This window comes from Chiloscyllium punctatum, chromosome 16 (assembly GCF_047496795.1).
Source record: "Chiloscyllium punctatum isolate Juve2018m chromosome 16, sChiPun1.3, whole genome shotgun sequence".
NCBI classification, from domain to species: Eukaryota; Metazoa; Chordata; class Chondrichthyes; order Orectolobiformes; family Hemiscylliidae; genus Chiloscyllium; species Chiloscyllium punctatum.
The window spans coordinates 26,004,647-26,021,323 of NC_092754.1; the positions used below are offsets into that span (position 1 = coordinate 26,004,647).

A 16,677-nucleotide genomic window follows, 5' to 3' on the forward strand; every position below is an offset into this window, starting at 1 on the left:
CTTTCAACTTCTGTCAACATAGTTAAATCTGGTTTTCATTTCCTTTCAGGATACAAAATGAAAAAGAGAGTGGGAGCCATTGAAGAGTTTGAGTTTCTTCCATTGACTGATGGAAACCAACTGCACATCACAATAGCTGTTACTGGGTGGCTATGCACAGGAAAATATGGTATGGGGAATGTAAAAGCACAAACCAAGACCAAATACATTTTTCAAAAACACTATTTGCTCTCGGGGCAAAGTTTGCCTCAGGATTTTGCTTGGCATTATAATTCAGCTTTCTCCGTGAATTGTTACAAAAATATGTCCTTGCTGGAATTTTCCCTCCATAGCACATGGACCTTATAGCAGTTGTGGCCTGAGCTGCTGCAGCATAAGTTGCAATCATTTACTTAAGCACAGCGAGTGTCCTTCATCATCTGCATGGCTCAATACAATACAATTCCAGATGTCTTCTTTCCCTTTTGGAACGAACAACAAAGTTTCAAGTAAAAGTTTAAATAGTTGCATTCATCTATGCAATTGAAAATGATAACCATCTGAATGGAATGAAGCAAGTGACTGAAATTTTGCTTCAGTATTCTAACCTATCCTGTTTGGCTTATCTTTTTATTCTAAGAAACAAGTGAGGAATTAATGCAAAAAGCTGCACAGACTTATTACAGTGAGTTCTTTCCTCAAATTGCATTGCGACCCACATGGTATTAAAGGATCATTTCATTTAGCATGGTATTTCCAATTGACAGGCTTTGGCAGGCAGAAATCAAATTTGGTTTGAAGAGATTGACAGTAATTTCAGATAAATGAATTTGTATGTGACAGGGTTACTAACTCTCTTTATTTCTGTACCTTGAGTTATTGTGCCTTAGCAAGTGTAGTTGATGCTCTGGTTCACATTAGCCTTCACGGTGGGTCAAACTCAATTATGGATAATGTGCCACGCTTGCCTAGAAAGCTTTCAGATATAAAAATAGCTAACAAGGATTTTGTGTGCTACAGACAGCCATATACTAGAATCTTGGTTGCCAGGGAACTGCTATGCTTATTGGGATAGAGTTTTGGAAGAAGCAGTTAATATATTCCCAACTCTAGAATAAAGAAAGGAAATGAGAGCTTGAATTTCTAAAGCAGCTTCTCACATCTGTCAGCATATCCTTTCGAATAAGTTAAAAATGCAGTCATTGTTGTTACCTCTTTTTATTCATTCACGGGATGAGGGCATTACTGGCTAGGCCAACATTTATTGCCCATCTGTAATTGCTCAGAGGGCAGTTAAGAGTCAACCACATTGCTGTGGCTGTGGAGCCACGTGTAAAGATCAGACCAGACCAGGTAAGAGTTTCCTTCCCTACAGGACATTAGTGAACTGAATAGTTTTTTCCTAGCAATTGACAATGGTCACCATTAGATTCTTAGTTCTGGATTTCTGTTGTATTCAAATTCCACCATCTGCCTTGGTGGGCTTTGAACCTGAATCCTTGGGTCTCTGGATTAACAGTCCAGCGATAATACCATTAAGCTCTCACCACCCCTTAGGAAAATTGGGGTCACAGCTGGAACAAAACCAAGGTCTAAAAAGCTGCAATTTCACACTGAGTCAGTGCTGCAGCAAACTGTACTGATAGAATCACTTTAGCATAGAAACAAAAGTGCAAGCATGATGCAACAACAAAATGGTGTTATAGCTCCTCAAGTAATAATGAGGTGATTTTAACATGGGCCGTAAAACTTCTCAAAGAGTGGTAGTAAGTTATATATCATTATGTGGCAGGTATGGCCCTTGAGATTGAATTGATAAATAGGGTATGAAAACCAGTCGTAAGTGGAAGTATTACTCAATTCTTTTTCTTCCCTAACTCAAGACTGTTTAGTAGTGTTTGGATGTTATTCTATAACATCAGGGTCACCTCTGATGCTTTTTATAATATAGTCACTGTATGGACTTGCACACCAAAGACCTGTTGGTAAGTCATATTAATTCACCTAGTATCCAATAAACTGAACCTCAGCAACAGTCAGCATTTTCAGGTGGGGCAGGGAGACAATTGAACGAAAGCTGTAGCCAATTTTTGTATTTTCACTCTGTTTCAACAAAGTAATTGACTAGCTTTCAGGTAAAAATCAGAGTTAGTAATGACTAAGAAGTCTCTATATGAGTTGTGTTTCATCGTCCGACTGCCTTTTACAAATGTTGAAATTACTTTAAATAGTGTATTTTCAGTTTGCAAATGCAATCTCATTTCAGTCTAAATATCAGGTGGTGAATGATTATTCAATTTGTGTTTAGCATCTGTAGCAACAGTCTCATCCAAATATGTGACCTCAAAGTTATTTCACATTTGTGTTTAAAAAAAAGTTGTTGCCTCAAGGAGACAGGATACAGTGCACGAGTCAAAAAGAGTGGAGCAAGCAAGCCCAAAGATATGCATTGTGCTCCCTCACCTCGCTGAGTTTCACGATCATCAAGAAGGTGGATTAAAAAAAAAGAGTTAAAGTAGCAGCAGCAGAAGCTAATTGATGAGTGTTTTGTTTCTCCAAATTAAGGACAAGTTTGAAATTTATTTTTAGTAAGTGTGGACAGTAATGTAATAAATAAAGGCACAACAGGGAGCCATTGAATGGACATCTTATACCATGTGGGGACATCAGGATACCTTCCATGTCCTGAACAGTCACGATCAGGATGTGTTGTCAGCTAAGGCCTTGGAGCTTGAGCAGCGGCTGTAATGGAATCGAGAAGTTGAGAGCTAAGTGGATAAAGAGTGACAAGGACCAGTGGAGGTAGTATAGGAAAAGCTCAGCAGGTCTGGCAGCATCTGTGAAGAACAAACAGACTTAACGTTTCAATTCCGGTGACCCTTCCTCCAGAACCAAAACGTTAACTCTGAATTCTGATCACGGATGCTGCCAGAATTTATTTTTTTATATTAGATTACATTACAGTGTGGAAACAGGCCCTTCGGCCCAACAAGTCCACACCGACCTGCCGAAGCGCAACCCACCCATACCCCTACATTTACCCTTTACCTAACACTACGGGCAATTTAGTATGGCCAATTCACCTGCACGTCTTTGGACTGTGGGAGGAAACCGGAGCACCCGGAGGAAACCCACGCAGACACAGGGAGAACGTGCAAATTCCACACGGTCAGTCGCCTGAGGCGGGAATTGAACCTGGGTCTCAGGTGCTGTGAGGCAGCAGCGCTAACCACTGTGCCGCCCACAACTGCTCAGCTTTTCCCGCAGCTTAAGTTTATGTTTCCATTTTGCAACATCTGCAGTTATTTCAATTTTGATCAAATAGTATAGGAGTTCCCTGAGTGTATTTTGATCTTTAATGACTCTTCCGAACACTGGAGAAAATGATTCATTGGGAGAGTCAAAGCTTGAGAGAATCTATGGATGTCTTATCTATACAGGGGGAGAAGAAAGGACTGGGAATCAGTGGTGATTGGGGATTCAGTACTTCATGGGGGAGATGGGTGTGGCCGTGTACATGGCTGTGATTTCAGGAAATATCCAAAATGAATTTAGTATGTGCACTAGGAGGCTGAGGACCAAGAGCTGTAATGTGAGATTAGGCTGAGTAACCCTTTCTTGGTTGAAAGACACTGTGGACCACAGAGAACATATTGAATTTTGTTATTGGTATTTACACAGCCTGAATTATTAAAATTAAGTTGTAAATTAGCAGGACAGTATTTAAGTTTTGTTTTGTATTGCTGAGAGAGTTGATGTTTTAAAGAGGTGATAAATTGTGAGCAGCATGAAAAGACTCACCAAAACCAACTGCAGCACACATTTGTAGATCAGATCATACTTCATAGGATACATAGGGCGGCACGGTGGCACAGTGGTTAGCACTGTTGCCTCACAGCTCCAGAGACCCGGGTTCAATTCCTGCCTCAGGCGACTGACTGTGTGGAGTTTGCACGTTCTCCCCGTGTCTGCGAGGGTTTCCTCCGGGTGCTCCGGTTTCCTCCCACAGTCCAAAGATGTGCAGGTCAGGTGAATTGGCCATGCTAAATTGCCCGTAGTGTTAGGTAAGGGGTAGATGTAGATGTAGATGTAGGGGTATGGGTGGGTTACGCTTCGGCGGGGCGGTGTGGACTTGTTGGGCCGAAGGGCCTGTTTCCACACTGTAAGTAATCTAATCTAATCTAATCTAATCTAATCTAATCTAATATGCTCATAGATACATAGTACTTTTTCAACAGGTGGAAATAAAGCAGATGGTTGATGTAAATGCATGAGTTACCCATCACAGTATGAGACAGGCACGATAGATAAGCTGGCATGTTCTTGCCTCCATTTTCAAGTTCACATATGAAAGGATGATAGAAATTCACGAGTGATGTAAAGAATCAATACAAAAGGGGACTTGGCATGTTAATCTCTTGCATCCCTTTCAAACATTGTGTTTTGCTTTTCTGTTTTTATGTGAGGTATCGCCTTCACAGAAAAGCAGAATCTAAGCTGCTTCACAGAATTCCTACCTTAAAGACTCTGCATTCTAACCCCACTCCAGGACTTGAGTGTGTAATCTAAGTGGACACTTTGATGCAGTGTTGAGGAAACACTGCACTTTTGGATAAGACATTAAACTGTTAAATTAGCTCCCTTAGGAGAGGTATTTCTCAGCACTATTTAAACAACAACAGGGGAGTTCATTTTTCTCATTACTGTCTGGAACGTGCACTGTGCAAAGTGGTTGTCCTGTTGTGCTACACTACAGCAGTAACTGCACTTCAAAACTGCCTCATTAGCTTTAAAGTTTTTCGGATGCTCTGAGGTCATGATAGGTTGTATATAAATATAAGTTATTTTATGTTCTCCTTAAATCATGCATTAATCTCCATCAGGAAGTTTTGAGGCACCTTGGCGCTCTCTGCTGCAGTCCAAAGAACAGTACTGTCTAGCCTGGGAGTCAAAGTACTTGATGGAACTGGGTAATGCCCTTGAATCGCTGCTGAATGGCTTGGTCAATATTGTTGCACAGGAAGCACTAAAGTACACTGTACTGTCAGGTAAGGCAAAATGATGAGTACTGACTACAGTGACAGTTTCAGAAAAAAGTTCAATTTACCAATAAGATATTTGGCATCGAAAAATAATTGAAATTTTATAAAATAGATTGATTTTTTAAAACATATTGTAGCTCTTTACAACTGGGCCAGAATTTATTCACTATTAATCTCCCTACACTATTCTAATTTTCAATCTTTTTCTTTACAATATTTTAACGTTAATAATATTAGTGCAGGAGTCTAATTACTATTTGGTGGTATAGAACTTGAGTATTACTGAAAAAAGAAACATTTTATCAAAGGTTTTTGTCTTGTACTCATCAGGATAATTCAAAGAAACCAATGGAAAAGTAAAACAATATTTATATGGTGTGAGAGAAGAATGCAGATTGGTTGAAGTGGACTATGATAGTTAGATGCATTGCCATGGCGAATGCACCAGTCAAATGATGACTGTCAGTTAACTCCCAATCTTTGATTGCATTTTAAGCCAGGCAGGTTGATTCTAATTAATCAAGGCATTGTCCTGAGGAATTGAACAGAAACTGGCAGTCATCTTCATAGCATCATAGAGTATTGTGACAATGAAAAAGGCCCTTTTGGCCCATTGTGTCCACATGGGTATCAAGCATGTGTCTTCCAATTCCAATTCTTGGCCCATAACCTGCAATGCTATGGCATTCCAACCTAAATATTGCTTCAGTGTTGTGATGATTCCTGCCTCTACTCCCTCTCACTGACTTCTATGTACTTCACACAGTCTGGATGACAACATCTCTCCTTAAAACCCCTCTAAACCTTTCTGTAATCTTAAATCTATGTCCCTGGTAATTGACTCCTCTACTAAGGAAAGGTTTGTTCCATTTGACCTTATCTATACCCCTCATAATCTTATAGACCTGAATCAGATCACCCCTCAGTCTTTTCAACTCCAAGAAAAACAATCCCAGCCTTTGTAATCTCTCTCCATAGCTGAAATGCTCCAACCAGACAACATCCTGGTGAATCTTTTCTGTACTGTCCCCAGTGCAATCACATTGTTCCTATAGTGTGCAAACCAGAAATGCACACTATACTCCAGCTGTGGCCTAATGAGTACCTTATATAGTTCCATCATAACCTCCCAGCTCTTGTATTCAATGCCATAGGTGCTAAAGGCAAGTATCTCATATGTTTCTTAACCATTCACTTCACTTCTCCTGGCGCCTTAAATGATCTAGATACTTGCACACCAAGGTCCTGCTGATCCTCAGGGATCCTAGGGATCTGCCATTTGTCATGCACTCCCTTGCTTTAATTCTCCCAAAATGCACCGCTTCACAATTTGCAGGATTAAACTCTATTTGCCATTGTTCTGTTTATCCGATCAGCCTGTCTATATCTTCCTATAGTTTATACTAGAATCTATATATGTATTAATACGCAGGGCAATCTTCTTTCCAGATGGAAAGGACATGTATGTACAGACTGCCTTGTTTCAACTCAACAAAATAGGTGACAGCTGTTCTCTGGTTCTGGGCAGTGCCTTGACGAATCAAAGTCAATTTGCCCAGTTTGAAATTTAAACAAAGCTGGACAGATAGCTGTCATCAACTAACTGGGGGCAGCACGGTGGCACAGTGGTTAGCACTGCTGCCTCACAGCGCCAGAGACCCGGGTTCAATTCCAGCCTCAGGCAACTGTCTGTGTGGAGTTTGTACATTCTCCCTGTGTCTGCGTGGGTTTCCTCCGGGTGCTCCAGTTTCCTCCCACAATCCAAAGATGTGCAGGTTAAGTGAATTGGCCATGCTAAATTGCCCGTAGTGTTAGATGAAGGGGAATGAGTCTGGGTGGTTTACTCTTCGGAGGGTCGGTGTGGACTTGTTGGGCTGAAGGGCCTGTTTCCACACTGTAAGTAATCTAATAAAAAAAACTAGTGTATATCCATGGCAACCCTGCTATCAATCAGAATTCACTCACTAATTAATCAGTACTTTACTCTCATATAGTATAAATACTTTTCCCTTTACAATGGCATTCTTGTGAATTATCCTGAGAAGAGTAAGATGAAAAGCTTAGACAAAATGGGCCTTTTTCAACAAAATTCAGTATTCTAATTCTTATTGCAATAAGTTCTTTGTATTGTAATTTTTGATGAGCTTCAGCATTCTAATTTTAAATCTCACTGTAGAATTCTGTTTACCTGTGGTACCCAGCAATGTTCTAATTAAGATTTGTTGTCTCAATATTCAATTCACAAACTTTAGCAAACTTGTGTGAAATCAGAATCTAATTGAGTTCTCAGTTTGCGGTATGATTGATGACTTGAAATAAAAATAATTTGGTGAAGGCCTTACTAATTATGATTCAAAGTTTGAAATTATTGAAATTGTATGTGAAAGTATCATGATACTGTTGTGGTTCTGTTCGCCGAGCTGGGAATTTGTCTTGCAAACGTTTCGTCCCCTGTCTAGGTGACATCCTCAGTGCTTGGGAGCCTCCTGTGAAGCGCTTCTGTGCTGTTTCCTCCGGCATTTATAGTGGCCTGTCTCTGCCGCTTCCGGTTGTCAGTTCGAGCTGTCCACTGTAGTGGCCGGTATATTGGGTCCAGGTCGATGTGTTTGTTGATCGAGTCTGTGGATGAGTGCCATGCCTCTAGGAATTCCCTGGCTGTTCTCTGTTTGGCTTGCTCTATAATGGTAGTGTTGTCCCAGTCGAATTCATGTTGCTTGTCATCTGTGTGTGGCTACTAAGGATAACCGGCTCCCAAGCACTGAGGATGTCACCTAGACAGGGGACGAAATGTTTGCAAGACAAATTCCCAGCTCGGCGAACAGAACCACAACAACGAGCACCCGAGCTACAAACTTTGTATATCATGATACACTTAAATTTATAATGAAGTTTTATCTCTGAGTGGATTCCTTTACTTATATTTGTGGTAAATAAATTCAGTTATTGCACTAAAGAAAGATCAGCTCTGTGGGATAAAATAATGAAATGTTTTGTTCCATTTTTGTTAAATAACTGGAAAGTTGTGATATATTGTGAATTCATTGCACATTATGCAGTGACTAAAATTTAACCTGTTTTATGGGGCCGAGGCAGGAGGGCAGTTAAAATTAAGTGGACATGTCCTCTCCTTTTCCACCCTGATCTGCTCATTGCAGTTTCAAATTAGAGCAGGTAAAGACACACAACCTATGATGGCACTGTCCTTTTCACATGGGTAAATGGTGTCCAGTTACATTGAGATCCATTTGTAATCTAAGCAGGGCCAATGATGGTATTCTGCCAGGAAAAGTCACAGTGGTGGATTTATCATTGAACTAGGAATCCAGAGGCCCAAGGGTGAAGTACTAGGGACAGTGTTCGAATTCTACCATGGCAGATGATGAAATTTGAATTAAATTGATGAAATCTGGAATTAAAGCCAGTCAAATAGTGACCATGAAACCATTGTTGAATGCCATAAAAACTCAGCTAGTTCACTCATGTCCTTTAAAGAGGGGATATCTGCCATCCTTACCTGGCCTGCATGTGACTCTCGATGCACAAAAGTATGGTTGACTGTTAACTGCCCAGTGAAATAGCCTCAAAAGACATTCAGTTTAAGGGCAATTATAATTGGGCAACAAATGCTCGTATCTTGTGGAAGAATAAAGGAAAAAGAAGACAAGCATATGAGGGAAACAGTATGGTTGATCAGATAGAGGATGATGCATTTCAATTAGGAACGATGGGAGGAAGATTGAATGGAGCATGTGCTGATTCTGCTGTAATGGCCTGTCTTTGCCTGCCATCACTGACTTGTCACAACATCATATCTTTAATAACTTCATCTTTATACTCACCAGGTATTGTGACTGCACTGTCGTGGCCAGCCTCACTACTGACTGTTGCTAATGTCATAGATAATCCCTGGGGAGTCTGCCTTAATCGCTCAGCTGAAGTTGGAAAGCATCTGGCTCAGGTGTTACTGAGTAGACAGCAGGTAAAAGGCATATTTCAGGTCGGGTGGTGTCAGTGATTGATTGATTTATGAACGTGAACAAATTCTTTAAATATACCAAAGTACCAATTAGTTAAATCATTAACATAAAATACATCCAGCATTCAACGAGAAAGAACCAGTTTTTTTATTCATCACTTCTGCCTCCCTTCATCTGAGGTGATGATTTTCTTGTACAAGTACAGAACCACACCTTGCACCATGTACACCACCCACATGGCTATTATTTATGACTGAGTTCTTAAAGGTTATTCAACTGCCCAAGCCAGCCATCTACAAGCACATACTTAATACCTGGATTACTTTATTGCCAACAAGCTGCAATAATGTAAAGCCTTTCATGTAATAAGAGTATTCCAAAGCTCTACACCAATGAGAAACAGAAGTTCTGTAGTGAAGGATGAAGCATTATTGATGGCAACTGAAGATATAATAAAGAAAGATGTTTTTGAAGGAATGGAGAGAATTGGCAAGGTGTAGAGAGATACTCCTTTTATGTCTGGCTTGACCTGTCTCACCTGTCCATCTTCCTTCCCACCTATCGACTCAACCCTTCTCATGAATGTATCACAATCACCCCCCACCTGCATCTACCTATCGCCTTCCCAGCTACTCACCCCCAACCCCCCCCGCCTCCACACACACACACACACCACCCCCCAGTTCCCGATGAATGGCTTATGCTCGGAATATTGATCTTCCTGCTGCCTGACCTGCTGTGCTTTTCCAGCACCACACTTTTCAACTCAAAACAGTTAAAGGTCCTGTCATTAAGGTTGGAGCAGAGCGAGGGGAGAATGCAGAGTGTGAAGGGCACACATCATGGATGTTTACCTGTGTAGACTAAGGAACTTGTAAATGTGCACAGGTAGGTAACGTGGTTAAGAAGATTTCAGTAGATTTTACATTTATGTAGATTCAAGGCCGAAGGGATACTTTACTTGCCTTTACTTGTTGAGGCATTGATTACAAGAGCAGGGAGATTATGATAGATCTGTATAAAATGTTAGTTAGGCCACGGCTGGAGTATTGTGTGCAGTTCTGGTCTCTATTGCAATCACATCCTTCCTTTGCTGTAGAGAAGCTGCAGAGGAGAGTCACCAAAATGTTCCATGGACTGGAGTGTTGTAGCCATGGAGAGAGGCTGGGGTTGTTTGAATATGACAGATTAGGTGGTGGGGAGCCAAAGCAGATTGGCAAAGTTGAAAGTGAAACAGTACACTTTATGGGATCAGATGTGGGTGCTGTATATTTCAACGACTTATAGTTTATGCATGGTGGAGCTCACGAGTTTGGCAAAGCAAGCAATAAAAGTAACTGAGTCTCAAATTCTAGAAACTAAGATGTAAACTTCATCATTAATAGGGAATAGGGTGAAGGCAGATGTAGAAATAGATATTCTTAGTGGTGGTTAGCACGTGACTTTTGAAGCTCAGCTGTGAATCCAATAGGATACTGAGGTTACACCTCTCAAGTGTATATAACAATAGATTCTTGTGCTTACAAATAATATTGTCATGGAAAAGAATGTAAACAAGGAAAGTCTGGTAGCCAAGGTCATTTGATTTTCTCAGCTTGTCTGTGCTGCTCTCCAGGACGACACCATTATGCCTTTGCTCCTTGGACTCTATTTTGCTACTTAGTCAAATCAGTAAGAGTAATGTTTAGTGCCATCGCCCATCTTTTGTTCGCTGCTGAGTCTCAGAACAATGCCTTGTGTTGTCAGCTTCTCATCCTGTTGCTGTTTTGAACACTGGATAAAGAACTGTTTTTTTTCTGGTCTGTCTCCACTGTTTCATTCCTGATGAAGGGCTTTTGCCCGAAATGTCGATTTTACTGCTCCTTGGATGCTGCCTGAACTGCTGTGCTCTTCCAGCACCACTAATCCAGAATCTGGTTTCCACCATCTGCAGTCATTGTTTTTGCCTTCACTGTTTCATTGTCCTCTAACCCACTTAATCCTTTTTCGAATAAAGGAGATTAAAACTGTGCAGACTACTCCTTGAACAGTTGCAATCCATGAGCTGTGGACGATACTACACTTGGGAAAAAGTTCCTGATCTTTGAACAAGAGACAGTGACAGAATTGTAATCTGTTTACAGCTCTTGCACGAAAAAGTGATAGAGACAGGAACCATGAAGACTTTTTAAAACTATTTAGATATGCACTTGAAATGCCATAGCATGCAATGCTATGAGCTAAGTGCTGGAAAATTGAATTAGAATAAATGGATGTTTAATGACTGGTGCAGGTATGATGGGCCAAAGGGTCTTATTCCATGCTGTATAAAGTCTGTGACTTAATTCAGAATGGTGTGAGATCTTGGTGGAAAACAAAGCAGGTAGTGGTGTTCTCGTGTGTTGCTGATTTAGGATGCAGCTTTTGTATGTTTGGAAGGTTTGTTGAAAGACACTTGGTGGGTTTCTATAGTGCAGCTCAAAGACGAAGTTAAAAATCACACAACACCGGGTTATAGTCCAACAGGTCTAATTGGAAGCACTAGCTTTTGGAGTGCCGCTCCTTCATCAGGTGGTTGTGGAGGACACAATTGTAAGGCACAGAATTTATAGCAAAATTTTACAGTGTGATGTAACTGAAATTATACATTGAAACATACCTTGAGTCTTTCATCTGTTCGAATACCATGAGAGTTTCACTTCTTTCATATGTAAATCACAAAACCTTTTTTTAAAAGTTGCATTCTCAGGTTAACTGTAACAATTGGTGTTAGCTAGACAATATGTTGAAGGTGTTAGCCCCCTGTGTTCTCTGTCTATACCATGATGTTTAGATTGATTCTAATCTAAAAAGTGAGATAACAGAGTTTTACATGAATTCATGCAGTTTTTGAGCAAAGTATAATGTAACTCTTAAGTACAAATTCACCCCACAAAATATATGTATATGTGTGCATATGGTTCTTTGTGTCTGTCTGTACATGTGTATTTGTCTGTCTGGGTTGGGAGGGTTGTGAGTGTGAGAGAGTGTGTGTGTGTGTAGTGTGTAGAGTGTCTTAAGTCTGTGAGGGGGTGTATGTGTGAATATGGGAGTGCATGTGTGTGTCTGGGGTGGGGGGTTGTGAGTGTCTGTGAGAGCGAGTGTATATGTGTGTGCGTGAGTGTAGAGTAGTCTAAGTCTCTGAGGGGATGCATGTGGGAGTGTGTGTGTATGTAAGGGTGTGTGGGAGTGTCGATGTGCATGTCTGTGTATAAGTATGTGTGTGTGTAGGAGTGTGTGTGTGTGTGTGTGTGTGTGTGTGTGTGTGTGTGTGTGTATATACAGTGCAATGGTGGTCACCTGTAGTGTGACATAAACCCAAGGTCCCAGTTGAGGCCCTCCCTATGGGTACGGAACTTAGCTATCAGCCTCTGCTCGGCCACTTTTTGCTGCTGCCTGTCCCGAGGTCCATCTTGGAGGATGGTCACCCGAAGGTCCGAGGTCGAATGTCCTGGACCACTGGATGGTGCACACTTCAGACAATGTACATTGATGGTAGAAGGAGTGAGTGTTTCTGGTAGTAGATAATATGCTTCTGAAGCAAGTTGTTTTGCCCTGGATGGTGTTGAGTTGTTGAGAGTTTTTCCAGCTATATTCACCCAAGCAAGTGGGGTGTATTACACTACACTCCTGACTTAAGCTTCTTAGATGGTGACCAGGTTTTAATAAGCGAGGAGATGAGATACCCGTGGTGAAATTCCCAATACCTGATCAATTCTTGCAACTTCTATACTAATCTTGCAGATCAGTTTCTGGTCAATGGTAATTCACAAAATGTTAATGTTGGGATATTCAGTTAAGGGAATACAGGAAGGCAATGCATAGATCCTCACTTGGTGGAAATATTGATTGCCTGACTCTATGTATAACATTCTGTCTATGTAGTACGGTTGTGCTGGCACTGGGAGATTCCACACACATGAATCAATGAGAAGACATTTTGGCTTCTGCTTTCGGAATGTTATTCATTGACCTTGGAGATTTGCACAGCAGAAAAGAATCATTAGAGGGAGCATTGCTCGTGAGGCAAGAACAGTACTTGCCACTTATCAGCCAAGCCTAGATGTTTTTCAGGTTTTGTTGCATGTATCCCTTTTAATATTGTACCATTTGGTTTATGTTGCCTCTCCTTGTTTTTTCTTCAAACATGCATCACTTTATACTACACTGCACTAAATTCCATCTGCCATGTGTCTGCTTATTCCACCATGTGCCTGTCTATGTTTTCCTGTCACCTGCTACTATCTTCCTTGCTGTTTGCTACTTTTCCAAGCTTAATGTCAGATGGAAACTTTGAAATCACATCCAGCATATCCAGGTCATTAATACATGTTTTAAAAATTCTGTGATTTTCTTATTATCTGTTTACTTCTAGTTCACCACCACTCTCTACTTTTACTGTTAATTAATTTTGTCTCCAGGCTTCCACTGCTCCTTAGTGCCATGGGCTTTCATTTCACTAATAAGTGTGTTATGTGACACCACTAAGTATCCTGTGACAAGCTATATACATGACTGTGCAGCCTTCATCAGCCTTCTCAGTTTTTATCATTAAAGAACTCAGTCATATGTTCTTACATGTACTACGATGGAGTATACTGGCTATACAGATAAAATAAGGAAAATAGGTGCCCTGGGCCGAATAAAAATAACTGGAATTAAATGCAAATGAATTGTGAACTGAAATCAAAAGGAATATTGATACAAATATTTATCAGCTCTGTCAGTAACAATAAACATCAGAAGGACCTACACCTAAAGCACAAATCTATCTTTTGTCTTTTCAAAAATAAAGCTGGATAATGTAAGAAATAAACTGCGTGGGCCACTAGGCATTTTCCTGTCTGCCATGACACATTAATGGCAGTTTCACAGTCCCAGCTGAGACTACTTGAGTTGTTAATATAGGGGATTAATTTTTTTGTTTCTGGTGAAGAAAAGGTTGACATCTCATTTGTAGTAACATAAATTGCACATATCTGTGTTTGAGGCAGCCAGCATCCACTGCTGACACTTCAGTTGCTATGTAACAAGAAGCAATATCTTTAACAGCAATGCAAGACGTGTTAGATCCACAAGGCTTCCCATTTATCTTAGCTCAACCCCATTATTGATCTCCTCCGAAACCTGTTTGGGCCTTCTCTCCTGTGACTGCCTTTACTTTTTCAGCATTCAACTAATCACCTTCTGAACACGTACATTTTGAAATTTCTTAGCTGGTTACATATTCCACAACTCTATTACCCTTTGGATGTAAAGGTTTCCCATTACTTTACTTTCTTTATTCTAAACTTGCCTCATTTTTAATTGTGCCTGTTACAATTTGATCTCTTCATAGGAATGAACAATTTAGCCACATCAACTTTAAGTCACCGAGTGTTTCCAAGATTCTAATGATTTCTAGCTTTTTTCTACATCTTACCTTATTTAATTATTCAACACAAAATAGATTTACACTGTTCTAAAACTTTGTATGCTGAAAAGCTGAAGGCATTCAATGAATGGGTGAGAGGGTGCAATAGTGAAAAGGTGGAATGAAGGCGAATGGTAAGAAATAAAAACAAAGTGCTGGAGAAATGTCTGGCAATGTCTGTGGAGAGAGAAACAAAGTTAAAGTTTTGAGTTTAGTCTGACTTCTTTGGAATAGAAAGGAGTTGGACATTTAGAGCAGTCTGAACTAGATCTTCCCATTCCTGTCACAAATGAGCTTTCTCTGCATGTAGTCTAATCAAAGACTTGTTGGCCTTTTCTGTTACAGCAATGTGAGCTTGTAATATATGAAGCACTTTTGTAGAATATGGTTTCACACTTAATGATTAGTGAGCAAATGTACTTTCTCAAATTTATTACCAGCGACAATTTTTCTCCTTTCATGTGGCAGTTCAGTCAAATTAATAGAAAATGTGTTTCATCTTGAGTGTACTCCAGGTGAACAGACTGCTGTATGTGCCCTGCTTTGTTCCTGTGCTCAATTACAGGTACTTGATGACTACAATGTGGCAAACCGATGAAAAATGTATTTCTCAGAGGTTGACAGTGCACCTTCAAAGGATTGATATAATAAGCAAACTTTCTCACTTTCCTCTTTTATTGATGTTTTCCACAGGGCAAGAGACCAGTCACTTTAGTTGGCTTTAGCCTTGGAGCACGGGTGATTTACTTTTGTCTTCGGGAGCTGGTTCAAGAGAAAGGTACACAATAATAGCTTCCTATATTGTATTCACTGTTGAAATGGAAAGAAGCATAAAATGCCGCAAATATCTGCAGTTAAGTTGACAGCTGGAAGAGGAAGGAGCGTTTCCAATTTCAGATGGGATCATTCATCAGATTTACCCATCAGACTGGAAGTTTTCCTTCTATATGAAAATGAAGACATGTTAGATTAGAAAAAGGAGATCGGTTTACTCTATAATGAATGTAGAGTGAATGTTTCTTCTTGTGAGAAAAGGCATATCAGTATAAAATAATCACCTAGACATCTTAAAGGGAACTTTACCCAAAGAGTGAAGAAAATGTGGAACGTTCTATCACTCGGAGTCTTTGAAGTGATTTAAGAGAAAGTTAGACAAGGATGTCGGGTGAAGGGAATACAGGATTATGATGATACATTTAGATGGGAAAAGATAGCATGAGGCTCTTTTGGAGTACAATGCATGAATGCATTGAATGGGCTGAATGGCCTGTTTCAGTGCCACGTCCATGTAATCCTGCATAATTTATCCTGCTTAGTCCTGTGGATGAGTGTCCATAGCCTGATCAATGCCAGTCCTTATCAAAAGTCTGAAATGTTAATCAAGGTTACTGTTAACCTCTGTGTTGTCCTTTTTTTTGTATTGTTCATTGTTTCAGTGCTCATTGACATCTCTTTTTTTTCTATACAAGTAAATAAGTTGTTCTGAAGGCCACACTTCAGTAGCTGATGATAATTACCTTTCTAATGTGAGTTAATATCTTTGGGCTGGACTTTTGCCATAGAGTTGGGAAGCTTGAATTGGGCAACCTCCTGCTTCAGCCCACTTTACTCCATGGAAGTGACCAGTGCACTCATGAATTGCAGAGTCTTAACCTGTATCAGAACTGGGTATGAAGTGTCCCAGAAGCTATTTTAACCGTACAATCTTCAACTATCTTAAACATTAGTTGCAACCAGCTGACAGCAATTACCTGAACAAGTCTGCAGTCTCTTTTTAAAAGTTCTAATTACAAGTACCTGAGGAAATAAGGTATTTATGACAATTAACAGAACGTGAAGCAGTCATTGTAAGAGGGGAGAGGACATGTTCGAGTCAGGACACTGAACTCTTGAGGCAGACACAGGTGTGGTTGAATGCTAAGACAGACTAGTTAGAAAATCCACTTCAGCTCTCTGAGACTTCAGCCTTGATTTATAAAAGGCTGTTATACTTTCTAGCTCTTATCTAACGTTCACCCCCAAGGTCTCTCATTCCCAAAGCCAACCCATCCCACTTCATACAAATGATGCCATCTCAGTCAGTCTGGCTATCCCCATTGCCACTTGTCTAGTCCCCACTGTGGGCAGACCACAGAATCATGGATGTGGAAAAATATAAACTAACATTCTCACAACATTATACTTTTATATCTTTAACAGCTTCATCTTTCTACTCACCAAGTATTGTGACTGCTTTGTCATGGCCAGC

The 16,677-nt window shown here is 40.3% G+C and overlaps 1 protein-coding gene across 1 annotated transcript in view; it reads left to right on the forward strand.

Annotated features, from left to right (window-relative positions):
* tmco4 (transmembrane and coiled-coil domains 4) overlaps nucleotides 1–16,677 on the forward strand; it is a 112,793-nt gene that overhangs the window by 38,458 nt on the left and 57,658 nt on the right. The window contains exons 8-11 of the mRNA XM_072586514.1: nucleotides 50–169; nucleotides 4,863–5,027; nucleotides 8,864–9,000; nucleotides 15,123–15,207. Of these exons, the coding sequence (XP_072442615.1) occupies nucleotides 50–169; nucleotides 4,863–5,027; nucleotides 8,864–9,000; nucleotides 15,123–15,207 (507 nt within the window). The remainder of the gene's footprint in view (nucleotides 1–49; nucleotides 170–4,862; nucleotides 5,028–8,863; nucleotides 9,001–15,122; nucleotides 15,208–16,677) is intronic.